Raw genomic sequence first — 27,892 nt, 5'->3', positions numbered from 1 at the left:
AAGTCCTTACTTTTTGTTCAGCTCGTGTTTCTGCAGGATGTAAGGTTCTAGCAAAACAACACAGGCCCAGCAGGGAAAGAGCTGCTTTGGGGCAGTCCGCTGAGGCATATTTCAGCCCTGGCCAAATTCTGCAAAGGCACATCTGAAGAGCACACACCTCATGGGCGTCCTGATTCCTTCCCCAGCAAATACACGTCACCTGCTGGGTTTCTACCCGAGCAGAGCTCCGGCCTACAGAAACTGCCGAGTGGAAGCAAGGGCTTCTGAGCCCATTTCTTCAGGGGCTCAGAAAGCCTTACATACGTTATCTCGCTCAGTGCCTACTCGTCTGTTAAGAAGGCGAAAAGCAGAGATTCTCACCATTAAACGGCAGTCGTCAAGTACCTCATACACGCACTCTGAATCAGCCACGATCCTGAATCGAAGCGAAGACCAAGCAACCAACAAACGTTAAGAATCAGACAGCTCACGAGGTCAAAGGCAGCAAGGGTGGCCACACGGCAGCAAGGAGTGTGTGGGCAGGCCAAAGAGAGGCTGACACTCCCTGCTGCATCTTCCTGAACTTGACAGGATCGATACCCACACGTGCACGTGTGGCCGTCTCCGTATCTGTAGGTCTACAGAAATGTACACAAATATCCAGATCTCTGTGTGCAAAATGGGTTTTATCATTATATACGTGTGGAAACAGAAACCTGCACTCGTATTTTGGAGCATGTGGGCAAAATCATTTTGGGGATAAAACTCCACTCCTCTGGAAATATTTTATTGAACCAACTCTTTTGGGCATTCAATATCCAAGATCTATTTACTGAACATTAAGTGTATGTATATATATATACATATAGGCATGTCAGCTGGCTTTCTATTTGGAAGATTTAGTTAGAAATATCATGGAACCTACTGTATTCTCCAGTGCCTAGGACAGTGCCTGGCAAACCATAAAAACGGAATAAATATTTGTCAAATGAAGGTATGGGTGTCCCGTGGGTTCCACAGGACACACGATTTTGAGGACTCAATCCTGCTCATCCTGATGTGTTGGTTGTTTCTTTTCCCCCTCTAACAATGTAAAATCAAAGGTGCCTGAGGAAAACGCCTGCATGTGGCATGGCCTCGTCTGGCTTTGATTCAAATGGGATGGTCTAGGGGGAAATTTCCATGATAGGAGGAGATGGGGTTTGAGAGACTTTTCTGCCAGAAATGATAATGATGATGAGGGTGATAACATAATCCTTGTGGCTCGGAGAACAAAGGCATTAAAGGCACATTAATAATGAGAAGAGGCGGTTCAGAGAAAAATCAGTACTCAAGAAGCGTGACAATGGGCAAACTGAAGGTGGTCCCAGTGAGAGCCACTGCTGTTCTGAATAAAGCATATTAAACCCCAGCATTCTTCTCTTAAAGGACACGGGGGTGGGGGTGGGGACAGTTCTACGGAGAATTGTGTGAAAAAGGCCACCTGGGAGGAGGGCCTCCCCACACAGGTGAACGATGTCTTCCAGGCCCAGCCGGCAAGGGGATCACTGATGTCACGTGGGTGAGCGCGCCTGTCCTAGGAGGCCACTTGATTGACAGCTTCCTCCTCCTGGATCAGGCCCACTGGCTTTCATCTCTGCAATCTACATGCGGTCCCGGCTGCCACCGCTAACATGGAGTGCGCCCAACGAACGTGCTCTTAGGGCAGTAACTCCTTAATATAAACTGCATTTAATAAAACTGGGAGTGACTCTAAAAAGAAAGGAGCTCAGACAAACTCAGAGAAAATGTCTAGCAGAAATCTGCAATTAATATTTCACAAGACATTTGGATTCCGATTCCTCCTTGCTGTTAAAATTTAAGGGCTTTTGTAAAACGGTATTCCTCTCTGTTATTACAGCCTTAGTTCAATTAATTTAGACAGCAAATGTTCTAATGATTCTGCTGTAGGTTTTCCACTGAAAAGCCTTATTGCTGGAGGCAATGTATGTCAAGACCTTGAAAAGGAGAATGGCACGAGGCATAGGACAGGGGGATGTGGCCCTGGCGCCTGATTACTGAAGAGACTGTGGGAGTCTTCCTATGTCTCCATGAAGGTCCTTAGTTTATGTTTTAATTAAGCTAAATTAGGTCAGTGAAAACTAAATGCACCTTGCAAGTTGCCTGACAGGGGTTTTCTCTCTGGGAAATAGAACAGCAGAGGATGGCACGCCTGTTGAAACATTCATTCTACCAGTGAGGTTGCGCTCGCCCGGAACCCGAAACCAAGGAAGCCAGCTCTCAGCCGGATTCGCTTTTGGTCAAAGGAGAGGCAATCAGGATTTGTCTAAGAGCACAAATGGCCCAGCAGTGGAAAAAATCTAACAAGTTTGTACCAAGGCCAATGGCTCATCAAGGAGCCCCTTTCCACACAGACGTGGCCACGAACTCACTAGGGATCTCAAAGGTGTGTGTGTCATTGTACAGCTTGGCTGCCTGGCACACTGTAGGTACCCAAAGAGCATGATTTATCAACCTAATGAAGTGTCAGTAATGAATTAGGCGCCACGCCTAAGATTTGATCTGTGGTTTAAGCGTCACACTACCATTTCTGGAGTAGAGAGTGATTGAACCAGGGGAAGGACCACCCCCTACTTCCCGACCCTCATTTCTTGCTCCAGGTGATGAGCTGATCAATCTTCTCTCTTAGTTTCTAACAGTGTGTCTCTAGGATTTATGTTGAGCATTCCTGTGATTTTTTCAGTCATATGGTAAAAGACAGGCTTGACAAATATGTCCTTAATGACTTTGCCCTGCTGAGTACGGCCCTGGTGCTTCACCCTGTACCCCACCATCCTCCACAAAAAGGGTCTCCATAACTTATAGAGGACATGAGAGGAGAGGTGCCTTTAAATAAAAATCTAAGAGCAGACACATTCCACTGCATAAAAGACCATCCCATCAGCTTTTCTTCCTCTCCCACACAAACCAAGCTCTTTGTTTCTCTCAAGATGAAAGATGGTCCCTCAACATTCACCATGTTGGGCTGCATGATGAAAGTTCTGTACAACACAAAACATCAACTGCAAAAGAAAATTAAGTAGGAAAAAAAAAAAACACAACCACCAGACACCCAGCACTATTTGATCTTGCTTTAAATGGAAAGTTTTGGACATTTTAGGGGGGAAAAAAAAAGGCAGCAAGTGCCTTTTTTAATGGATTTTTATCTGCAGGAGAAATGATTACAACCAGAAAAGCTTTCAAGTGTCAGCTGGTGGTGCATTTTTCTTTATCCCTTTTATTTTTATTCAGAAAGAAATTGAAGGCATATGGCAAAGTGCATCATTAATTTCTTATTAATTTCATAATATGGAGGCAACCAGTTAAAATAGCAGTGCTGCAACTTTAAACTACCGAACTCACTTGGTATTTAATGAGAGATTTAGCACAGCAGGGATTCTGTTAAATTAAGTTGTGCCTTCACATCACAGTGGGAAAACAGGTGTATATTGGTTTAGAATTATGGAAATGTTGACTAATTCCAAGGCTTGTAATCAAACAGCAAGGCACCCTGTAATATTTTTTTCCCCAAGAATATGCATTAATCTTTTACGTCTGGTCCCATTTCTTCCTGTCCACCAAAGCTCCCAGCTGGTACGAAATCACTTTCGTGTTCTTCCTGGAGCTGTTCAGGGTGAGGCTGATCAGATAAAGCAACACATAAACGCAGGAAGGGAACTCTTTTCCCATTCACCTAATTTGAAGGGGCAGATGTAGCAACAGTGTGCATTCTGTGAAGGCTAGGTGCCTACATATCTCACCTGACTTCTCCAAATTTTCATTTCACCCACCTCCAGTCATTGGGCATCGGAAACTGAACTGGATAAAAAGAAAGCCAAAAACAACCCACAAACCATCTTTTCCAACCCTAGAATTATTGTCCTTAATAACAGGTTTCCAAATTCACCATCCCTGACGTCTGCAGAATTTTTAAAAGAAAAAGAGACGAGGGTAACTTCTTTTTTAAATACAGAAGATGCTGTAAGTTTGCTAAGGGTCAGAATAAGATGTCCCAAACAGAAGCGTCCTCATCAGTCACTTGTATGTTTTGCAACATGGTCCATTCATCAGATTAACTCTCGGTTTCTTGAGAACATCTTCACATGTGAAAATGACATGTTGGGAGCTGTACTCCTAATGGACAGGATGGATGCAAATTCACCAAGCTTTGCACTGATCTGAAATAGGATGTGATTTGGCCTCAATATGCCCTAAATGCTAAGTAACAGTTCATCATCTCAACTAATTTCTTAAAACACACCTAGAAGGGATTTTGCATGCTAATTACTATAAAGTAGTTCTGTTTAAAAGAAGGAATACAAAATGGTCTTTGGGTTGGAGTAGGACCCTGGGAAATAAAAAAAAAATTTTTTTTCCTACCATTGGCTAAAGCTGGTCAATATTTATTTGCCTTTGGATGCTTCATTCTATAATGTGACCTAAACTATATCATCCTAGCTAGCATTTACATTGGAAAAATTCCATTGATACAGAGAATAAAGTTGAAATAATAGCTTTTTTAAAAAAAATCATTAAGCAAGGCACTTAGACCCAGTAAAAACTCCTTCACAAAAAACCACCTTAGAAGTTTCAGGGAGAAGTAGTTAAACTGAATTGGGAGGGAGAATTCTGGTATCACACACTTGCTTTTCTGAACCACCTTCTCTCAGATTTGCTCACACAAAAAGGGGAAAACCAAAGGGGTGTGATTTGAGACCGCGGTTCATAATTTACTATTTTTGGGTCTTTATGAAGCTGTTATGAAAACCTTCTGTTGACTATCTTGCCACTAAAACATTATAAACTTTTCAATGGATCTAAGGTGAATTACACCAATGCTATCTTTCCTGGGGGTGATGGGGTATAGAAGTGAGTAGTGTGCATAGGTTGGTGTGACAGATAAAGGATGAAAACATTAGGGACATCACGTTATCTTCTTTTATTCTCAGCAAATCAGGTTTCCATACAATCATTCCCACAGCACTGCTTACCAGAGGCTCTTCTTTATAATAACTAACACACATCATTATGATATTAAATTAACTCATCAGTGATCTTTGAGTCAGCGGGGAAGAGAGCCCAACAGCATACCAGAACGCACTACCTAAAATGGTCACAAAGCCCCAGAAACCCTGCATTCGGGTGACGTAGCTACAGCCAACATCAGTTCATTTCTAGAGAATGTACTGCGCATGGGAAGGAAATGGGGAAGAAAATGCAAGCTTTGTATTTTCTGTTCTCTAACAACATGCAGGCACCAATTGGGCATTAAAACATTGCCTTTGTTAACCACCATCGACTGTGTAGAAACCATTAGAAGGTTTTAATATTATGGCTGTGCAGGATACATTTTGTCCGTTCAAAAGAAAATCTAAGGACTAAATTTGAAAAGAGGCTCCTGGTGAGTAAAAGCTTTTCTTTTTCCATTTGCCCCTCTCATGTGTGTCAAGTTTTCTCCCCCACTCCTTTCAAAATCGTGGCCCACCCAATACCCTTTGGCAGCTGCTGCCGCCCAGTGGGGCCGCTCTGATTTCCTAGCCAGGGGACATGCTATTTGAGAGGTTTTTCCTTCAGCATTAGTGCTAGTGCTTCTTCAGGGGCTGGGCCGCTGGTTCGGCTGCCACAGGGGGCTGGTGGGGTCAGCATACCCTCCCTCCAAAGACCAAAGTCATTTTTTGGCACTCAGAGCCCATCACGAGAACCTTCAGTTGAAAGGACCATTTTCAAGCAATAAAGTGATTTTGGTACAAAAGTAAACCGACTCACCCCAGGTAAAGTTTTAATATTGTGCAGTGCATTCTGGGCCTCAAGTGCAGCTTTTCTTGTATAAAATGTTACGAAACAACAACCTACAGAGAGAAATGAAAAGGTTTTTAGAAATTGCTGTGAATGCTTCGCTTCGATATAATGGAGACTGCCGCGAACAAGTAATCTACTTAAAAGGATGCACAATTTAAAAATAAAGTGCGCGGGAACAGTAATAACAACATCTCAGGCATTTCCACGGCGCCTTTCATCCTAAATCATATTTATTAGCTTTGCCCACGTTGGGGAATCAATTCATAACTGTGCACCAACGACCGGGAATACAGCGGTTTAGGAAAACGGGTGGGAGGTGGTGGGTGAGCTGTTCGTGGGACTCGTGGTGCAGCTAAGACCAAAGAGAAGGGTTTAATCCCAGGAACAATAGCAGAAACTGACATTAACTAGAATTTTCTTAAAGGATATCTTTGCAACATCACACTTTCAAAACAATTTCTCAGCTCAAAGGCTTAGGCAACTGGACGATAGGTTTCCTAAGAGTGGAGGTAGTGTTTTATTCTTTTATCTGCCCCACAGTATATAAGGCAAAGTACCATCTGTGAAATGCTCAACATTTGTTTGCTGAAATGAATGACTCTATTTCAACCAGTTTAGAAAGGAAGCAGTGATATGGTGGACATATGCTTAAACAGATGTTTGCAGCCTCTGTCCCCAGTATTAAGTATGGCAGTGGTCCATCAACCTGGTCTCATGCCCAAGAGCTGACGGGAGTCTAGGCTGATGGCTCCTCCAAGAGGGACCAGCATATACCCTTTTCCCAGCCAAGTCCTTCCCCCAAAGAAAATGGCCTTGAAACCTCTGTCCATTCTTTCTGCATTCTGAAGGATGCCTGACCCCTTCTTCTGCAGCTCAAGATACTGGTTAACAAATGTGGTTAAACCAGATAAAGATACCGGTTAAAAATCTGTTAATTAGCATATAGTTTCTTAGCATAACCAGGCTTGGCAAAAGAGGGTGGGCAAAACGTTTGTAAATTTAAAGAAAAAGGTGCTGCCTCTGACCTGGGCTGTCTTGGATGAGTTGGGCTGAGAATTAAGAGCAGAGAGACGTACATATTTCATCCTGACTCTACTGAAGGATCCCAGTGCTCGGAGAGGAAAGGGGAGAGCTTGGAGAGGTACTCAGACGCAGGCAGCACTAGAGAAAAATTCACGGCACTGAGGCACCAGCGTTGGTCCCATTCAGGGGAATGATGTAAACAAGACCAAGAGCACAACACAGGGGCTCAGCTGGAGAGCGGGAAGTGGGCACCAGAAACCACCCAAGGTTAAGAGTTATCAACTGGCAGCTATTTTTCAAAAGAAAACCTCAGTCAAAGGAGGAAGAGAAACTAAGGTACAATAGCAGCCGTATGGCATTCAGAAATACAGCTAAGATGCTTCTTCCTTATTTGGGGGAAGAAACTTGGAACCTATCAAGATTAACTATGCAAAACCTTCACTTTCCAAAGGAGAACATGATCATAGCTTCCTGGCATTTAAAAAGCTCCATGCATCCAAGGATTGGAAACTCTTAAATGGTATCACTTGCATGATGAGGGGGATATGAAAATTATGAAGTGGCTTTGAAGAATCACAGATGGACAGACTGATCATTTTTGTATCAGCTTTCCACTTCAGCTATTTGACTTCTCTGACCACAGTTCATTTGGCCAGGCTTCCTAGTGGTAGATGTTTAACTGAACTGATCAAACGAACATGTGAGTTTTAGCTTCACTGGCATAACACAAGCCCAGAAAAGCTATAGAAATTGCTTCAAGTCAAGGAATGATTTTAAATAGAGCAAGTCCCAGTTTCCAGAACCCACTGTAATCACTTTGAGAGAAAGAAAAATACCAACCATGTTTCACTAGGCTTGATACAGACAGAAAAACAGGGAGATACCACCTCTGTCTTCTGAAAGCTTCTCCCAGCCAGACTCTCAGTAAGTTCTCCTTTCTCTGTCCTAGGCTTATGGGGTTGGCTTCCAGATAAAGAAGCAAAGAAAGAGCTCTGAAATTCAAATACAGTAACTGAAGCTTCAAAAAAGGGGGCAGACTGTGATGCTTTCAAGTCTGCTTGAAAAGTCTTCAAGATGCTTTACATTTTGGGGTTGTGACCTGTAAACAAACAGAAGATTTAGGATGGAGAAGTCATAAGGCAGTTTGCTTGCCTGGACAGAAGGCAGTTAAGGAAGAATGATCTCAGGAGAAGGAAAACAAAGGCCAGCAGGACCACACTCAGCTAAGAAGGAAAAGTTCAGGTTGGCCTAAAAGAACAGTGGAACGACAGGGGAACTGAAAATGGCGAACGACACACATGATAAGATAAAAGCAGTGGGAAACAAATGGTGTCGACTGAGGGACTCCTGTATGTTGGGCCAGCTTGGACTCAGGAATAAAGACTCCTCTCCTGCCTTCAACACTCAGACAACATCCCTACCATTTCCTACGGCCTGAAATCCCACCAGGAAGGTGCAGTTCACTTGCTATTTAAGTATTAAAAGGCTACCCTTGAGGAAGGCACCCTTTAATTGTCCCTAGCCATTTACACTTTAGTATGCATTTGGCAACTTAAAGTGTTTCCCTCTTGAACAAGGTTCTTAGTGAACAGAAGGTGGTTTCTGTGTTCTGTTTTGTTTTGAGGAAGGGCAAGTTTGAAGCTGACGTCCAAGCAGCGTGGGACAGGGTGAAAAAGGAAGAGATTGAAGAGGGGAGTCCAACGTACAGGAGGGGAGATGGAAAGATGCTCCAAACCTCAAACTCCTTCCAACATCTCAAACTTTTTCCAGTTTCATCCAGGGTCCACCTGGCCTGTGCAACTGACAGGAGTTTCTAACTACACATCATCTTCCAACTGTGCTAAGCTCTTAAGGCTTTTACTCTGGACTCATTTAAACAAAGGCTTTTCAAGATCAGGCCAATAAAAGTTCTAGTTCCAGTTGTAACACACAGAAGAATATCCTGGATGACAGCTGCGATACACCTCCCTCCCTGCTCACTGACCCCCAACCCAACAGCTTGGCTCCACCAGAACCATGTTGGCCAGCAAACTTGGAACCTCTGAAAGAAGTGTCCTGTCTCCAGGTGGGCACAGCCCCGGGGCTGGGTGAGTAGAGTCCAGGCTGAATTTCTGCCCCAACTTGCAATGAACTATCGGCACAAACATGGGGATTCTCGGGGACTCTCACCCAAAGACTCTCCTTTCAGTTTCACACGTTTGGTTCCTGAATGACTCAGTGGAAAAAATCTTACTTCCTCCACAACTCAGTTACTTTAGTTGCATTACCTCTAAATCAGTGAATAAAAACCTGGTCTGCCTAACCCCCGCCCCCCACCCCCCAAACACCCTACATAGATATAGAACCAATGTGTTTCATTCAGAATACATTTTTTAAGAGTCACAACTATTCTTTATATTTTGGGGGATAAAAATGTTCTGCACTTCATTGAGAACATATACTCATTCACTTAATAAAAATAGTGTTTGATTAAGTTATCAAAAATTCGCAGCAGAAATACAGAACCGGCAATTCCAATCGTCATCTTAGACACAGCAATTCGTGTTATTCCCCTGATGGGACCTGAGTCTGGACACTTCCAGAATAAGAATGTGTTTCAGAGACTCTTGTTCCTGTGAGTACTCTCCCAGCTAACACCCAGCCTTTCTTATCCATCAATCACTTGATATTCTCACTTAAAACCTTAGCATCACTGACCTGCAGAGATAATTTCAACAAAGGAAGGGAGAAATATCGTTAGTGTTTGCCCTGAGATGGTGATTAATGATTGTGGTAAAAGGTCAAGGAGTGACTCTAGAGCCCAGAAAACCCATGAAGGTTCAACAGGGCTGGAATGTTCTTTCCTGCCTGCCCTAGCTGGATGGACAGCTGTTCAGGGAACCACCTGTCTCTCAGACTGCCCCGCGCCAGCTGCGACGCAGGTCTGAAATTCGCGGGATTTGTTTTCAGGTCAGCTGCAACACCAGATGGCCCGGCAATCTGATTTGGGGGCAGACCTCCCTCCTTTCCCAGGTTCTGTTTCCAACATCGCTGTCAGGTGGGTGGTTAAACGCCTACAACAACCGCCGGTGCTCTTCGACGGCCGGCGGCTGCAGTGTGCCCCGGAGGTGACCCCCACCCCCCAGCTTCAGCATCATTCCTGGCTGCCGGGGATCGCAGAGAAAGGTCTGCTCCGTCTCGCAGGCAGGAAGCCACCTGCTTGGGCCCTCCTGGGGTTCGCAGAGGCTAGAGCCTCAGCACGTCTCAGCCCTCCGATTTCTGCTCCGTGCTGCTAACTTGGGCTGCTTCGTGTTTTTCTACTTTGCCCCTTTGACACAGTCCCACGAGCATCTGCTCTTTCTAATTCTTGCCACCTTCGCCCACACGCTCCAAAGTTTCTGCCAGCGGCGGCGGCCAGCTTAGAAAAGACAAAAACAAGATGTCCCTCGCTCAGTTACTCCATGGCGCCCCGCTTTTCAAGAGTTCCAACAATTCACTGTATTAACAAGAGCTCTGCATGTTGGAGCAAACAATAAAAAACTCCATCTTTGGAACATCTATTAGCCTGGCCCCATCACACCTCCTCTGGGCTCTTTAAATTCACAGGAGAAACAGGTTCGGTGGTAAAACCTGAGAGGTGATTCCAGAACCGATCGTCAGTGTCTCGGGCTGAGGCAGAGCCTAGTATGTCCACTACTCGTGGCTCCTTGACTTGTCACCGGGAGACGCTAGTGTGTCTGTACACACCGTAGAGGGTGTCACGTTAAAGCTTCCTGGCCATTATCACCTCCCTGTGAATTCATTTTGCGGCTCAACTTGGAACATCCAGCAGAGCCCCCTAGGAAGGCTACTTAAGACAGATCCGTTTCGATGGTAATGAAGGTCCAGAGAGAAAAATTCTGGGGTGCAGAGGGCCGGCTGTGAAGGCCACCTGGGTGAGGCCTCACCGTGAACATCTCTGGATGGTCAGCAGGCAGCCAGGGGACACTGGGCCCCGAGGGAGCACTCTGTGGGGGCTGGGAGCCTTTGAGTTGGCAAGCTGAGCCATCTAGTTGCACGTGTGCAGCTTGTAAAGAGATGTGTAATCGGCATGATGCTTAGACCATCTTGTCTCAGAAGTTGAGAACGGCACTTCCCTGAGAGGCTGAGTGCTATGTACTCCAAATAGGGTACTTGGTGGCTGGCATAGTTTCTGCCGTCATAAAGAGTTCCCTCAGGTACTCTGCCGACTTAACTGCTGGAATAATCTGAGACACTCTTGTGAGGTTTATGCTGTTTCCAGAGAAGACTTGCCTCAAATGAGCCAGGCCCATGGCGCGTGCACACACACACACACACACACACAAACACACACGTACCAGTAGTGTATTTAAAACCATAAAAAAAGACACTCAACTTTACTGAAAGACTTTAATTTTAAATGATCAAGTAGATTTATCCTCAAAGAAGCCATCTGGATTATCACAAATCTTTTCAAACCACAGCTGTTTCTCTTGGAAAGCTTTCCTTGGAAACTCTGGGTAATAATAATCACAGGGGAAAAAAATGCCCTGCTCGTGTGGAGACTAACCAGTTTACATCATGGCCCGCCCTGAGTCAAAACTCACTTCATGTACATTCTTCTGGGTGGAGGGCAGTGTAGACACAAGCCCTGGAGAATGAATCTGAGCTCAGATTTTAAAATTGGTTCCGCCCTGAAGAAAGCAGACATCATACTCATTAAAGAAATTTCCTCCGAGACGACCAAACTGGGAGGAAGGAAATTAAGGTTTGATGCTCTGAAGACACCATTTGACAAAAGCAGTTTTCTTTCAATCTTTGGCCCTAAAATATGGACAACAAGGTAGTTCTTACTACGTCTCTGTGTTTGTTTTAAAAAACCCAGGTATGTAGACAGGAGAGTCAGTGACTTGAATCGTTTTCAGTGGTTGAAATAGTCACTTGTTGGCTGCAGCGCAGACATTTCAGATCGCATGCCAACCACTCACACTCCCAGTGGCCCAGGAAGCCGGCCCCACGTGTGGGTGGTCCAGTGGAACATTCTTTATGACTCTCCTGAAGCCACCAGTGTGGCCAGAGGATAAATTCTCCTTGAAAAGGTGCCCCTACAAGTGGGAAGAAGGGCCTTTTGGGAACATTCTAGTCCTGACTGCTAAGTCTTTCTCTGATGCTACGCTTCAATCATATCTTATTACAGACAATTGTGAACATTTTCTGAAATACAAACAACTGTCCAACTTCAGGACGGAGAAGGTAAAGAAAAGAAAAAAAAAAAGATTTCCTACAAGTCTGTGGCTAAGCTGGTGAAATAAAAAGTATTCCAAGTTCAGAGCTTCCAGTGTTGTGCACGTGAACACCTGTCTTCCCAAGTCAACTCTGTCCCCAGGGGGAAGAGAGGGACTGTCCACATCTTCAAGGTCACTTAACATCTCAAGCAAGAAATCTATGTCACCGTCAAAAAATACACGAAGACGTGAAATCAGCCACCGGATAATCATCTGCTGATGGACACTTGCCCTTATTTATTTCTTAAAAAACAAAAACAAAAACAAAAGTAACAGCCTTGGCAGACAAATTCAATTCAGGCTCTATTGGAATTCAAGACATCCAGAGAGTCATCATGTTGTGAATTGAAAATTCCTTTAAAGGCTGCCTTTGAATTCTAAGGGGCCCACAGATCGAGAGACCCAGGCCCCGGAAGGCTAAATTAGTGAGCCCGCCATGGTCTCTTTCTTTCTGTGAATGAAACTCCCTTTTGCACACACATCTGCAAGCAGAGCAGGTGCCTCCTGTACACAAGTCGAATCGCAATGGGGATCTTGGCTTGTGGAGTCAGTGGCCCAGACGCCAGTTCCAGTCAAAAGAGGACAGACTCCTTCCCCTTGCTTCCCCTTGTCATCTGTTTTCTCCCTCAATCTGAGCCACTATATGAAGAATTTAATACTTCTCTCAGAGTCCAAAGGTTGTTGCTCTCAGCGGTGCATTTTGTGCGCAAGTCAATCTCCCACACGCTAAGGTTTCGCTGATCAATCATGGGCCTTACCCTGCCAAGGCCCCCGACTTTCAGTTTCCACAAAGCAGTTAAAGGTTCAAAAGCCCCATCAAAAATCCCCTGGATTAAAATCTTAAAGTAAACTTAGCTTTGACTTTAAAAAAAAATGTCGTTTTCCAGTGGCGAAGAATGTGACCCTCAGTGTCTTGAGGAAAAAGACAATGACAAAATGCTATTTTTCCAAAATACATGGATGCCTCCAGAGGCGAACTGGTCCTCTGGGAAAGCACGGAGGTATCCCTTTCCTCAGCCTCAAGTCCATCCACCAAGAAGAACTTGGCACTACTGGTTAAAAACCACATCCAATGCACTGTTGCAAACTTGGAGCCCTGCACAGTCTTAGGTCTTTGTTCCTCCTACTTTGTCCTCAGAATATGGCTTGCTTTGCAGGAGTGCAAGATGAGACTTCATACAGAATGCTCCTGGTGTCACAAGCTCCATTTACAATTCAGTCCCCTGGAGCCCTCCTACACTGCTGGTGGAAAAGTAAACTGGTGCATGCACTATGGAAAACAGTGTGGAGGTTCCTTAAAAAATTAAAAATAGAGCTACCATATGATCCAGGAATCCACTCCTGGGCTTATACCCAGAGAAAACTAATTCAAACAGACACGTGCACCCCAATATTCATAGCAGCACTATTTACAATAGCCAAGGCATGGAAACAACCCACATGTCCATCGACAAACGACCAGATAAAGAAGTCGTGAAGTTGTGGTATATTTATACAATGGAATACTACTCAGCCACAGAAAAGAATAAAACAATGCCATTTGCAGCAACACGGATGGACCTGGAGATTGTCATACTGAGTGAAGTAAGTCAGACCAAGAAAGACCATATTATATGATCACTTATAGGTGGAATCTAAAAAAAAATACAAATTAATTTATTTACAAAACAGAAACAGATTCACAGACATAGAAAACTTATGGTTCCCAAAGGGGAAAGGGCGGGGGGAGGAATAAACTAGGAATATAGGACTAGCAGATACAAACTACTATACATAAAATAAACAACAAGGATTTTGCTATGTTGCACAGGGAACTATATTCAATATCTTGTAATAACCTATGACAGAAAAGAATCTGAATATCTATGTGTGTGTGTGTCTATAACTGAGTCACTTTGCTGTACAACTGAAATTAACACCATATTGTAAATCAACTCTACTTTCATAAAAAAATAAAATTCAGTCCCCAGGCTGCTAAACACACCGCTGTATTCCTGCAAATGATCTCCTTATCGTGGCTCCTCTAGACTTGGATGTTCATCAAGATGGTTGTGATGACAGAAACTGAGATACGAAGGAAAAGGTTAAAAAACCAGCAAAGCAGAAATTCATCAGCTATGGGAAGAACCTGTACGAAGATGAAAGGTTAGGTCTTGCGTCTTCTTTTCTCCTTTTTGCATTAAACTCCAAGGTTAGAAAAAGAAAATTTGAGGAACTTATTTAACACGTCACCTTTCTCTCGGCTTCTGTGCCTGTTCCAGAGAATCACAGAGTTTTACAATTAGTTATCTAGAATAACCTAACTCTCCCTACCCCTCCCATAGCAAGTGAGCAGACTACCCACAATCACACAGTAGCTCCCAGCAAAGGCAAAACCATCCAAAAAATTATTGGTTGACAGCAGCCTTCAAAGTCAACGCCTATCCCATCACCACCCGCGGTAGGTTCCGCCTTACTCCAAAAGATCCCCAGACCTGCTTTAACCTCTTCTCATGCCACTGAAGATGTCTTTTTATAACCGAAACCTCTCTTGTTTAAGACCTCTAACAGTCTCCCAAGACCACCCCTTCTCCCCCACTCTATCTACAAATGAGTCTCCCAGAGCGAGGATAACAGCTTATTCGATACAAATGCCACATCCTGTAGAAATCAACTTTTAATGAAACCGTATCCAATTAGCTTAGTTTTATAGGGTTTGATATAATTGGCACCCCGATGTAAAAAGTATTACCATCTGGCCACTACCTAGGGAGCAGAGACGTGCTGGATTCTGCTTTCAGTATCTGAATTATGTGGACAGCACCGTTTGGCTTACCGACTGCAGCCCCAAGGGGACCCCCTGGGAATTCCACTGACAAAACAGGAGCTGCGCTCGTGACTTCGGGCTGCCTGGGGCAGGCATCCTCCGCTCCTCCGAGAGCCCTGCCGCTTGTCCCCAGCCGGGTGACTCCCGGACGGCAAAATTGGTGCCAACTTTTCCACCTGGGAGAGAACGCTCATCTCACCGGGCTCCATGCAGCCCCGCGACCTTTCCTGAGAACCGCCCCCCTCCCCCCACAAGCTGTGACCACATTCAGTTAATTGGTCACGAGGCTGAGGCTACTGCCAGCCTCTCTGCTGCCTTGGGGACTTTTCTTGGAGGAACCGTCTCCTGAAACCGCCATGGCACTGAGAAGACAGGCACGTTCTCTACATCCTCTGCCAGGAAAATTGTGTTCCTTTCTTTCTTCTTGACCTAGATTAAACCTACTGTATTTTCAGGCCCTTTGGGAAAGCGAGGAGGAGGGGTGTGTTTTGCTCTGTGTGCACTGCAACGCTTCCTCAGCCATCCCAGCCATTGCCCAGAACAGATCGGAAAGATATGAAGTGCAAAGTTGCCGGAACTGGCTCTTCCCCTCTTCCTGGGCATCTGAAATAAGCCACTTAGGTTAAACCATTTCAAACATCTAATGGCTGTAAAAGTATCTGAAGAATTTTAACGTCATCCTTCCCCCTGCCCCCACAGGACCACCACCACCACATTTAGTGGTTTCTTAAAGGCTCCCTTTCTGCTCTCAGCATCTGAAGGTGAGTTCATGGTGACGTGTGTGTCCGTGGGGACAAAATGGAGAAAGGAAGCAGTCTCCTTTGCTAGGAGATGCAAAGAAACAAGCACACTGTGGATTCGATTACATTTGTATTTTAAACACACTAATTCTAGAGGAGGAAGGAGGATTAGGTATTTTCTCGTAAGATAGGACAAGAATGACTTTCAATTGCACATGAGAAGCCAGCAAGGCGGCCATATTGGGCAGTGTCCCTAAAGTGGTTGTCCCCAACTCCCCAGGCTGGTCAGTCCCCCAGGAGTCCTGACGGGGAGGCAGGGAGGGCTCTTGTGGGCACAGCAGCTAACGTTTCACCTCCAGGGGCCAGTGGACTGAGCCAGGCTTCAGGGCTGAGTTAACCAGGATCCTTCACGTAGATTAAGGGAGGCGTCCCAGGGTTCAGTGGGGCAGAAGGTAGTTTCTTCTTGAATCTAATTAAAAAGGATTTAGTTCCTAAGGCACTGAGGGACCTCATTAAAAGGAAGTTTCTAATCTGAGGTTACTGTGTAGTGTGCATTCTCCTGGGGGGGAGGCAGGGAGGATGGCGTTATAATTAGGAGTCTGGTGGCAATGAGAGTAGTTTAAAATCATCTATTTTCCAATGACTTGCAGTTCAGCACACAGAGCCACGAGAGGCTTCCTGACCAGACCGGTCCCTGAAGTCTCAGCTTGGGTCGGACAGGACGGCGCTCCCGGGCGCCCACGGCAGCCCTCACGGCCCGGCACGCCGGCACGCGCCGGTGGCGTCACGGTTCTTCCAGCTCCCTCTGGGCCTCTTCTAGGCGGGGCTGGCCCTCACAGCAGGCTTCTCCACCCAGAGGCTAACCACGGTGTTTCTTCTGTGATTGGGATGAGGAAGTCATCCTCGCTTCCTCGCTCTGGTCTCCAGGGGTCAGAAGGAAGTGAAGGGGCAAAGTCTTGCGCTACAGGCACTGCATGGTGGCTCGAGTAACCATCTGTTCTGATTTTAGACTTTCTTCCTGGGGCAAGTGGCTCCAGAAAGCAGGTATTTGCAGCCACTAGTGGCCTCGCCCACTCCCATGGTCACTAAGTCATCTTTCATGTGCGTGTAGATCAGGGAGGGAGGTGTTTCCCCACGTTGCCGGGAGCAGCGGAAAGCACATAAGAAAGGCACTTTTGGAGCCAAGTGTAACTTGATGTTCCAGTGTTAAAAGGCGAGCATCCTTGGTCCCAGAGTTCTTGTGCCAATTTTCCAAGTGGCACTGGCTTTTTCTCCCCTGCTTTGTTCACAGAGCGTCTCAGGGAGTAAAGCTCTTCACACGGACTGGGTGTTGGACAAATTTCTGAACCTCTCTCAGCCTCTTGTTTTTCTTTACAATATAAACAGGGTTAGTAACAGCAGCTCTATCTCAGGGTCATTATATTCAACACAGTTATTTTTTAAAACCTATTTTCTTAAATTGAAGTACAGTCAGTTTACATTGTTGTGTCAATTTCCGGTGCACAGCATCTTGTTTCAATGATACATGTACATACATAGATTCCTTTTTCATGTTCTTTTTCATTATAGTTACTATAAGATATTGAATATAGTTTCCTGTGCTCTACAGTGTAAACTTGTTGTTTTATCTATTTTATATATAATAGTCAGTATCTGCAAATCTCTAACTCCCAATTTACCCATTCCTACCCCCGTCTCCCCCTGTTAACCATACGTTTGTTCTCTATGTCTGTGAGTCTGTTTCTGTTTGGTAAAGAAGTTCATTTGAAACACAGTAATTTATGAAAATGTATATGTAACACAGGTCCTGGCATATACATCAATGTGCTTAATTAATATAAGAGATTATTGTCCACCCAAAATTTGTTATATTCTTCCACAAATCCCTGAGCCCACCAGACCCTGTGCAGGTTCCCTAAGAGGCAGGTGAGGGATAGGCAGCATCACTCAGATATTTGAGCACCCCCACTGCCCAGGTACAGAAAGACAGCATTCACACACCAGCCACATCACGCTGCTCCCTGCCAGTCTCCAGATACAAGGAGGGCAAGGGAGCCTCTTCTGTAAGTGCTGACCACACACCCTGTAATAGGATTTGGGTTTGGAACTGATTTCATAGGTCATTCCCTGGAACTGGCCAAGTCTACCCATCTGCATGGTCCTTGAGGACGCTGAATCCATCTACATGGCCTCTGAATAGTCAACCCATTTTAATGGAATCATTTTGAGGACTTTCTTATTCAGGGTACAATGTTATTTCCCTCAACTGTACACTTGCTGGCACTCCCCCAAGAGGCAAAAATTCCCTAAAACAGTGTGTTATTTGAAATAAACCCTGTGGCTGTCTAATGAGCAGGCCTGGGTTTCATCACTATAAAAGGAGTTTAACCACAGATCTGTCATTTCCCTGTATTTTACAACAGCAGAGGAAAAGAAAAAGCTATGATTCCAGGCTTTGCAGGATAAGGTGTTATTCTAAATATCAGAATCATGGGAGGAAAGGAAGGAACATGTCAGGAGGACTGGGGCACGTGCCCGTGTATGTATTAAGGCAGCCAGCCCTGGAAAAAACGGGTTCCCAGCAGCTGGATTTCATCTGGAGTCACCATCTAACAATAAGACACAAGGAAAAAAAAGTCACTGACTGCCTGTCAGTGATGAACTGCTGGCTCCTACTGTAGCTCAGTTGTTACTTCATTACCATGCCACCTAAGGACCACAAAAGCTCTTTGAGGGTGGGGAGCCATATCTGAAGGTTCCCTGGTCCCCTTCACGAAGCCCAGCATGGTATTAAGGCATGTAAGTGTTTTTTAAACATTTATAGATTCCATCAACAGATGAATGGATGAAAAAGATGTGGTATATATATACAATGGAATATTACTTGGCCACAAAAAAGAACAGAATGTTGCCGTTTGCAGCAATATGGATGGACTTGGATGGCATTATGCTAAGTGAAATATATCAAACAGAGACAGACAAATACTGTATTACATCACTTATACACAGGATCTAAAAAATACAACAAGCTGGAATACAACAAAAAAGAAGCAGACACAGATACAGAGAACAAACTAGTGGTTACCAAGGGGAGGGGGGCAAAAGAGGGGTGAGGGAGTGGGAGGTAGAAACTGTTGGGTATATGACAGGCTTGAGGATGTGTTGTACAACACAGGGAATATGGCCAATAATTTTCAGTAACTATAAATGGGAAATAACCTTTAAAACTTGTATAAAAATTAAGAATTAAAAAAAACTCATGGATTTACTGTTCTCAGGACCTCTTCCCATCTGCTCACCCCAAAGCAACAAGGTTTCCTTTCAAACTTTACATGGCAGGTGTCTTTCTGATTTGGGCTTCTGGTGATAAAGACAGCCCATGTAATATCCTTGACTCCACCTTCTGAGAAATGACCCTGGTCTCGTTGGCCCATTTCTGATCTAACACAGCTGTGGTTTGATGGTTAGGTGAAATAGAATTCGATCGATGCATTTAGTAAGATAATGTCTATACACAGTACCAAGCTCCGAATTGGGGCACACAGAAAACACGAAGTGATGGTCAGTTTCCTCTCTTCCTTCTACTGTCTGGTATCACTTCAGGCTACCATGAAGGCTACTTCTGTGTCTACAGTGACCAGGAATTCATCATCCAAGTGGGGACACTTTGGAAAGCGGAAGGGGGAATACTGGTCATTATTCTGGGACAACAGATGGGTACCGTGCTGTCGCACGCAAATGCTACACGCCACCCCTTCTCCATTTATCTCTCTTCCAGTCTTTCCTGTCCTCCTTTGAGCTCCATTGTTCTGGCCTGAGGCTCCGATTTACATTAAAATTAAAATTCCTCTTAAACAATACCATGATTGCCTTTTCCATAAATAAATCTATGACTACAGGCTTCGATAAGCATTTGTACAGGGAGAATGTCAGGGCTGGCACATGAGGCAGTGTTGTGGAAAAAAAAATCTGGTGGCTGGGGGACAGAAACTTACAATATGGGGGCAAATTCTGACACGGGCTGTTCCGGATTTGATTGTGATCCACTTTCAACGCTGGACTGGAGAGCAGAAGGGGGCCTCAGAGATCATCTAGTTTAAGTCCCTATTTTGAGTGAAAGAAACTGGGGCACATAAGGGAGGGATCTGTTTGGCAAAGCCTGAGCCCCAATCCAGTTAAGTAGACTCATTTTGACAAAGACCACCATGCCTTATTCCTCTAAACTCAACCCAGATACATACTGAGTACTGAGCACAGCTTTCCATTTCTCAGGAAATTAAGTAAGTCTACCTGATGACGGATACAAGGAAAATATAATACATGGTGTGTTTAATATTTAGCTGCAGAGTTAACTGCTCAGGCCTTAGCAGGTAGAAGATTCATCTTCTCAGTCACAGAATCTCTCCCTGGAAAACCTCAGAGGGCAAAGTGAAGTATGTCCTTGATTTCCAGATTACGGAAAACTCGACGTCCTACAACACTGATCAGGAGCCGTTTAGTCTCACTCAAGAAGAACACACCATCCATCAGCCCTCCCCACGTGGCACAGACACCGAAGCAGTATTTGATCTAAGAACTTTCATTTTTCTCCATCACTGCCAATGACATTTCTTCTGTTAAACCTTCAGAAAAAAGTGGAAGGAAACAGTATCCCGCAGGCTCCCATTCCATCCTCTGATGACTGGATGAAGATGGATTTCCAAGTCTTCTGCCTATGTTGAACTGAAGGGCTACTACTGGTCTGGACTTCACACTCACTCACTCACTCACACACACACACACACACACACAGACATGCGATTATTAACCGGGGGGATGGGAAGGCAAGTGTGCTGTAAAAGGCAGCAAAGATCATTCGTGCGGTGGAGCCTCTGCTGGGCTCTACTGCTCCCTCCCTAACTGTGCAGGGTAACAAGTGATAATAATACTTCTTTGTAGTTAACAGAGGTGCTCTCCCACCGCTGAGGGTCTCGTAGTTAGTTCTAAGTAGTATTCAGCCACGAGCAGGTCAATACCGCGAGCCACCGAAAACAGTGGCTGTTGCAAGTACCTGTGCGTGGCGGTGAGAGGAAGAGCCCCCTTCCTGGATGTAACTGTCTTAGGCGAATTCCCTGAGTACGTCCAATCTGTCGCAAGGGATGTGGTTCACATCACCGCGGGGCAGCGTGGGGAAGGTGGGTGAGGACTCGGGCACGCCGTGGAGAGCACCGAATGGAATCCCCCGCTGCGGTGTGCTTCTGGCGTATCTGTGAGGCTGGGTGGAACAGTTTTCCAGCCTTCGGTTTTGGACCGAGGCCACCGATAAATAATTCAACCACTCTTCATCCAGTATATTTTATGCTTTTACTTTCCAGGATTGTAGGCTTCTAAAGGACTCAACATTATGACAGGAGGGGAAAATCTCCTACTAGTTCATCCCTTGCCAATCCTGTGCACTGACCGATGTGCTGAAGAGCTGTCCTAAACTGAAATATTCCAAGTACCTGATATAAACCATAAAATAACCGTGTGTCAAAATGACCGGTAAACTCCATCAAGTAAGTGAAGTCATCAGCTAAATCGAAGAAAAATCCAGGTTTCGACAGGTGTGCAAGAATTCCAGGGAACAGTCCCTGCAGAATCTTGTCTCTACAGCAAGGCCTGCAGCCACATTCTAGACTAAAGACAGAAACAAGGGTGCCAGGAGCTTGGGTTGGCCGCCATTCCTTACAACATAGGAGCCTCAGCCCCAGACTGCAACAGACGTACAAAACACCTTTCCACAACCCAATTATATCCTACAGCAGTGTTTCTCTAACTCTCCTGAAGACAACAATCACTTGTTTGTAAAAACAAAAAAAAAAAAGAAGAAAAGAAAAAAAAAAGCAAAACAGATACTTGGAACCAACCCAGGGTCCTCCTATGGGATTAGGATTTTCAGGGCCAACGCCTGGTAATCTGTATGTGTGTCCCCAACAACTCTTATCCCCCCCAGGGAGTCTGGGAAACACCACGTGTGGCAGAGGCTACCAGCTGCCCACCCAGATCCAGTCTCTCCTCCCACGACGCCAGGAGGGCAGCATGCTGGCTGGCTTCTTGCCTCGTGGCTGTGCGCAGTCTCTGGGAATGTGCGTGGGAGTGGTGTTTGCCACTTCAGGGCCAGGGCTTTTCATGGAGCAGGTGGAACTCTTCTGCATTTTCCTCCCTTTTCTTCTGGGTGGACGCAGGTGGCGCGCAGGACAGCCACCAGAAGCCCAGGGGAAGGCAGAGCGGCAAGGTGAAGAAGGCTGGTTCCCTGTATCACCACGTGGAGGCAAGACGGCTGCCCAGCAACCAAGAACCCCCAGAAAGGATGACGGACACCAGCAGGAAAGAGACGTTTACAGCGTGTGAAGTCCTACTATGTGTCGAGGCCTCTCTGTTAGAATAGTTTATTTAGCCTCTCCCGCACACCACAACACCTAGTGGCAAAAAAACCCCCCAAAACAGAAACCAAAAATCTAGCGGAAACAAGGGGCGCCCTGTTAGTGCGCTCTGCCCCCCTTTCAGGGGCCTGCCCAAAACACGCCCGAAGCAGCAAAGCGAGTATGGTTTAGAATCTGGTTCCAGAAAACTAGACGTTGATGGATGGCTACGGAGAAATGAGACTGATAAACTGAGGGATGCCCTGAAACCCGCATTTAATGATTTTGTGGTGAGAGTACCACCGCTCCCATCCTGTTTCTTTGCACAAACTACTGGGTAAAATTGAGAGGAGGATGGAATTCTCGATAGGCACGTCGAACATTTGAATCCACATCGATAAAAAATTCCTAATTTCATTGGCACGAATGGTGAGATTTCGTCTATGGATCCCTCGGTCTCTCCTCCTTTCTTTGCTGGTACTTTGCAAAGCGCTGATCTGGCCATTCGGGCTTCTTCCCCACTCCCTTCCTCTACTGCTTCTGGAACCTACTAGCATTCTCATGTGAGTCTGGGGCCCAGACAGGGCCTGCTGTGCAGGTGGGCACAGAAATCTTACCTGGAGGGACCTCAAGGGCTCTGGACTAACTTGGCACAGGACGGAGGCAGTAGCCTGCACCACCTTCCTGGCCTAAGTTATGGGCCCGCAGGCGGTGTCTCCAAGAGCCTTTGGTATCTAGGTAGACCTGCAATTGTTTTAAACCCCTCCAAAGAATCCATAAAAGTAAGCTCATGCCCAAATAAAATTGAGTATATGAGCCATCAAGGTGTAAACTATGAAAATCTAGGGAACAGGTATTTAAAAAATACATTCACCTCTTTTCTTTATCCCCTTTGGTTGGAATCTCATGTAAACCTAAACAAGCAGACAGAATACTAAGTATCTTTGCTCTAAGAAGATGCTTTCAGTCTTCTAGTGCTGCGATACAGGGACAAAGAAAAACTAGTATCTGGAAGGGAAGTGAGGGTGAGGATGGATATGGGAGAAACACTTACATGGAAACGTGATCCGTGAACAATCTGTAGGCAGCATGGAAATTATACAGGCTAACTAGAGGCTACGTGGCTCTTATAAACTACCTAACACTTCTGTAGTGGTACCAAAAAGTCAATGTACCCTCCCAACGCTCTCAGAGGACCGCCAAGGTGGTAGGTAACTGCAAAGTTTGGGTGCATTTGAACATCATTCATTGTCTCCAACCACAACCAGAAATCTGGAAGGCCTGTCAAAATCTGTCCGCGGAAGGTGTGCCCTAAAATATATTCTCTGGAAGGCACCTGCCACGACCCAGTTTCGTGACATCAGTGCCAGGGCATCTCTGGGTACGGGCTGCACTGGAGAGCGCCCAGGTGGGCAATTCAGGCCATCCCATCAGGACACATCTAGGTCAGCGGGAGCCTGAAGACCGGCTTTGTCCCATCAGACCGCATCACAGTCCTTGCTCTATGTTAAGCCGTCCTCTGTAGGGCTTTAGGGGAGCCATGGATACGCTGGAGAGAGAGTTAAAAAAAAAAAGGCTAAATTTCCAGCCATTGAAGCTAACTTCTTGCCTGTCAGCAGCTTTTAAAACATTGATGGCTTTCCCCTCGTAACAGACAAGCTGAGTGGAGTCTGGAGGGCCTGCTCGTAACTGTGACTAGAAATGGATTCCACGTAATTAATTTTTCAAGAGAAGGCATTCTCTGAAAGGGGGTGGGGAGGGCAACATCCATCAATCCCCCTTTCCAGGCCTGAACGTTTGAGTCCAGACGCTAGACAGGACCATAACACACGGGCCTGTTCTGTGTGAGACCGACTTCTGACACGCCTAGCTGGGGAGCCGGACCGCTGGGCCCGTGTTCAAGTTCCGGCAGATATGTCTGAGCGAGGGAGCGGAGTCTCACTGGATGTCATCTGCTAGCTATTCACGAGGGAGAGAAGGGCAGAGAGGTGACGAGCGACTGAATCAGTGAGGGTAACTCATCACAGAAACAAAGACAAAGCATCTCGTACTGTCTTCTTAACCAAACGGCTTCTCACTAGCTCCCAGTTAAAGAGGCTGGTGCCTGAGTTAATACTCTTGGGTTCTTACAAAACTAACATTTCTTTTGGGGGGGGGTTGGTAATCAGGTTTACTTATGTATTTATTTTTTTAGAGGCGGTCCTGGGGACTGAGCCCAGGACCTTGTGTGTGCTAAGCACACACTCCACCATTTGAGCTATACCCTCTCCCCTTATAAAACTAACACATCGTGGGGAGAGGGCCGCTCAGCGGTAGAGCACGCGCTTAGCACGCACAAGGTCCTGGGTTCAATCCCCAGCACCTCCACTAAAGAGAAAAAAGATAAAACTATTATTGCTTTCTTGACAAACTCTCATCTGTGGGAGAAAAAACCCCCCATACATCATAGTATGCCCAGCGTGCCGCACTTCTGCCCCCGAGGTCTCCCTGCTTACCCGACCCACAAAGCGCCCTCGGCCCACAAGATGAGCTGTGCCCCCCCCCCCAAATACAATGCATTGTGTTCCTTTCCCCCCACGAAAACTTACATTCTACTTTCAGTTCAAAGACAGGCTGTGTATTCTCATCTGCAGACCTTTATACAAAAGGGTTTATTCCGAGTCTTGGGTCTTCCTTGAAACATCAGTAAGTGGTCTATGGATTTCCGCTAACTTCTCTGTGAACAGGAATGATTATCCCTAGAGATGACGCAGTTTATGGGGGAAAAAAGTCTATGATGCTCTTCCTTCAGACGAGCTTCGTGGACAACGCTAGGTCTGAAGCAGACCCCGCGACCTCTCCCTTTCGGGTCTTTTTCAATCGTTGGCTATCAAAGGAGAACGTTAAAAAGTGGATACTGGTCTGGAGTTTTTTGTTTCTTTTTTAAATTCCCCTAACTTTAGGTATCTTTTGATTGCTTGCAGGACAAAAGAAAACTCCAGGAGCCAGCATCCTTATTTCCAAGGGGCCTGCCTACATCCAGATGAGCGAATGAAAGTCCAGTCGAATCAAATTCCTCTAAAAACAGAAGGTCAAAGGTAGAAAAAGCCACTGACAGTAGATTAAGTGTCCTGTCTCCCAGGCCTTGCCCTGAGCTGTCAGGCTGCCAGGAGGTCTGACCATCACAACCCAGGTTTGCCCTCCAAGAAGATAACAAAATAGAACTATCCAATTTGGGAAAGGACCTGCTGAATGCAATGTTTATCAGTGGCTGCATCCAGCTCCCATGTTTTAACTACGGCAGAATAATTATTTTTGAGATTGTACACTGCCGTGCTGAATAAGCTGCGACACTGAGAGCGAACTGATTACAGAGCTATCTTTGAAACATTTCATCAGTCTTAGAACAGCAGCTAAAACAACTATTTCATGTGTCCCAGCAGGTTCCAGATTAACCCTGCAGAGTTCAAACCGGTGGAACCAAGTATCAGCTGACTCCAATTTAAAGCAATGACTCCCTGGCACACGCTGACAGAGCTATGTGAGGTCTGGTCACCAGGCGACAGTTCCTGTACATTTTAATCCAACATTTGTATTAAAAAAAAAAAAAAAGAGGGGAGTATTTTGCAACTGCCTCAAAGCTGCCACAACGATATATTCTAAAAGGAGTAATAACAACAAAATCTGAAGAAATACCCTTACTAAAACTGCCAGCATCAGAAAAGCTACTGACGATTCTTCGTCAAGATGCGAATTAAAATCAGCAGTAAATATCTACCCATAAACTAAGCAGGCAGGAATTGGAACAGATTTTGTGTACATGTACTGAAATATCAGACACCCATTTGGAAATTAAGTTGTAAGAGTCGGACCCCCAACCCCCTGCCGCCACTGACCTCGTCCATCAAACAGAAGTGAGCTTCTATTCAGCGTACTGAGCACAGTGGTCCAAAGGCCAGTCTGTGTTCCCTCCGCTGTGCATTGTTTAGAGAAAAGTGGCTCATTGACAGACGGCCCATAAATGCTACTACTGCCTTCCTGGAGGGATCAGGCACCCCGGACACTGAGCTGGACCCTGGAGAATACGGAGAATGATTCTCGTTTTCTCTTTCCCCTGTGACATTTGATACGGGACGCTTTGCTACCCTACTCCTCTGTTCATTTCATGGGAACTGGAATTTGAGATGACAGAGGACACCTCCAAAGCCACAAAGCCTTTTCGATGTCACAGAAAGGCAATGTCCTATGCTGTGATGGGAGGACCCTGGCTTAAGTCGCCCGCCTGATGTCACAGGAGGAGCACTGACCTGAGTCCAAGGTGGTGGCTTTTGTCCCAAGTCCCCCAGCTTGGGCAAGTCCTTGACTGCCTCCAATCACAGATGCCTGTTCTCTGCGACATCAAGACGCCAACCCCACTGTGTGTCCTCAAGGGGTTGTGATGGGGAAGACACGAGACGGTGAAGGGGAGATGGAGGCTCTGCAGATGGAAGTCACTGTCGAAGAGGGTGTCCAAGCTCTCCAGTTTACCACCCAACACCGGCAGCTGCAAAGGCCGAGCAGCTCGTGGGATGCTGCCCTCCGCCCCTTCTCATCCTCCACAAAGAGGGCGCTACCTCCAGATGCTTCACGGGGTCACCGTGGGGTGACTGTCAGAATGACTCTAAGTGACATCTTCATGGGTGTGTATGATCACACAGCTGCTAACCACTAAAAAGAGCCAAATTTTGGCTTCCAACTATGAAAACATCAAGGATAAAGCCATTTGCAAGGGGCTTGTTTTTCCCTCTGAGGTGCGGGTGTCCCCCAGGTGTGGACAGAGGAGGCTGAGATGAAGACTCTGTCGGGCCACGTTTAACATCTCGGGGGCGACATCTGTGAATGAAGACATTCAAGACGCCGTTGTGTTCTCAGCGCAGGTTAATAATAAGGCTGTTTTTCCACCCACTCTTTGGCACAGCTGAAACGCTCTTGGCCTCAAGTGGGCGGCGACGTGAAACAAGGAATCAGAAGACAAATGACACGCAGCCTAGCAGTGCCAGTTCATATCAAATATTACCAGATCGGAAATGGTCATTTATTGTCTTGGCGACGGCAGCTCCCTCTCCCTCTCCTTTTCCAGCAAACGTAAAGTTGGGGTGTCGAGGCCTGCCGGCAGGGCTTGGTTCACAGCACTGCGGTAACAGTGAATTAATTTTTGTCCTAATTCCAATCTGATGCCAGCCAAATCTTTGAACACACTTTATCACCTGTCCAGTTTTCTTTGGTGACACTGCTTTCCAGCACTCTGCTGGTGACCTGGACGGGTGGGGCAGGTGCAGAACCAGGACTGATGATTAGGGAAGAGGAAGGGATTAAAAAAAAAATGATGTCCATGCATGGCTATCGGGCCCAGTGACCCGACGCAGAAAAAGCACAGAGGCAGGGGGCAGGGAATGCCAAATTTTACTCGGTGCCATTCAGACCACCTACTTACTGCACACCAAATCTCCTGGTGCACGGTGTGTTTCTGCCCCATCCGGTGCAGAAAAGGAGGCGACAAACAGCAGTTAACACTCTCACAAAGCACTCTGGGGATAGTCCAGAAAAAGGACACTAAAAGCGCCAAGTGTGACATTACTTGGTGGCAATACAAAGAAATATTATCACTCCTAGAGGTGTGACAGGAGGTGACTTTAAGTTCACAGTGGAACACGGACAATAAATATCACAGATTTCTCTGGCTTCTAAAAAGGGCACTTAAAAGTGCCTTCTGAACCGTGTAGGGAAAGGCACTAGTGTCCCCAATACACCCAGACGGGACGATTGGCATCGCACGCGTAAAAGGACCACCTGAAAATTACAATTCAGGGCACAGGCCACCGAGATCAAAGCGCACGTCCA

The 27,892-nt window shown here is 45.9% G+C and overlaps 1 protein-coding gene across 12 annotated transcripts in view; it reads right to left on the bottom strand.

The window, feature by feature from the left end:
- The window catches only part of CELF2 (CUGBP Elav-like family member 2), a 466,579-nt gene that overhangs the window by 91,436 nt on the left and 347,251 nt on the right, over positions 1-27,892 (bottom strand). For all 12 annotated transcript variants that reach the window (XM_072955424.1, XM_072955425.1, XM_072955423.1 and 9 more), the window contains one exon: positions 5,785-5,867. In XM_072955424.1, coding sequence (XP_072811525.1) covers positions 5,785-5,867 — 83 coding nt within the window. The remainder of the gene's footprint in view (positions 1-5,784; positions 5,868-27,892) is intronic.

Source organism: Vicugna pacos, chromosome 35 (assembly GCF_048564905.1).
Source record: "Vicugna pacos chromosome 35, VicPac4, whole genome shotgun sequence".
Classification (NCBI taxonomy): Eukaryota; Metazoa; Chordata; class Mammalia; order Artiodactyla; family Camelidae; genus Vicugna; species Vicugna pacos.
Note: the sequence above shows the minus strand (reverse complement) of the source record. Positions and strands in the feature narration are given on the sequence as shown.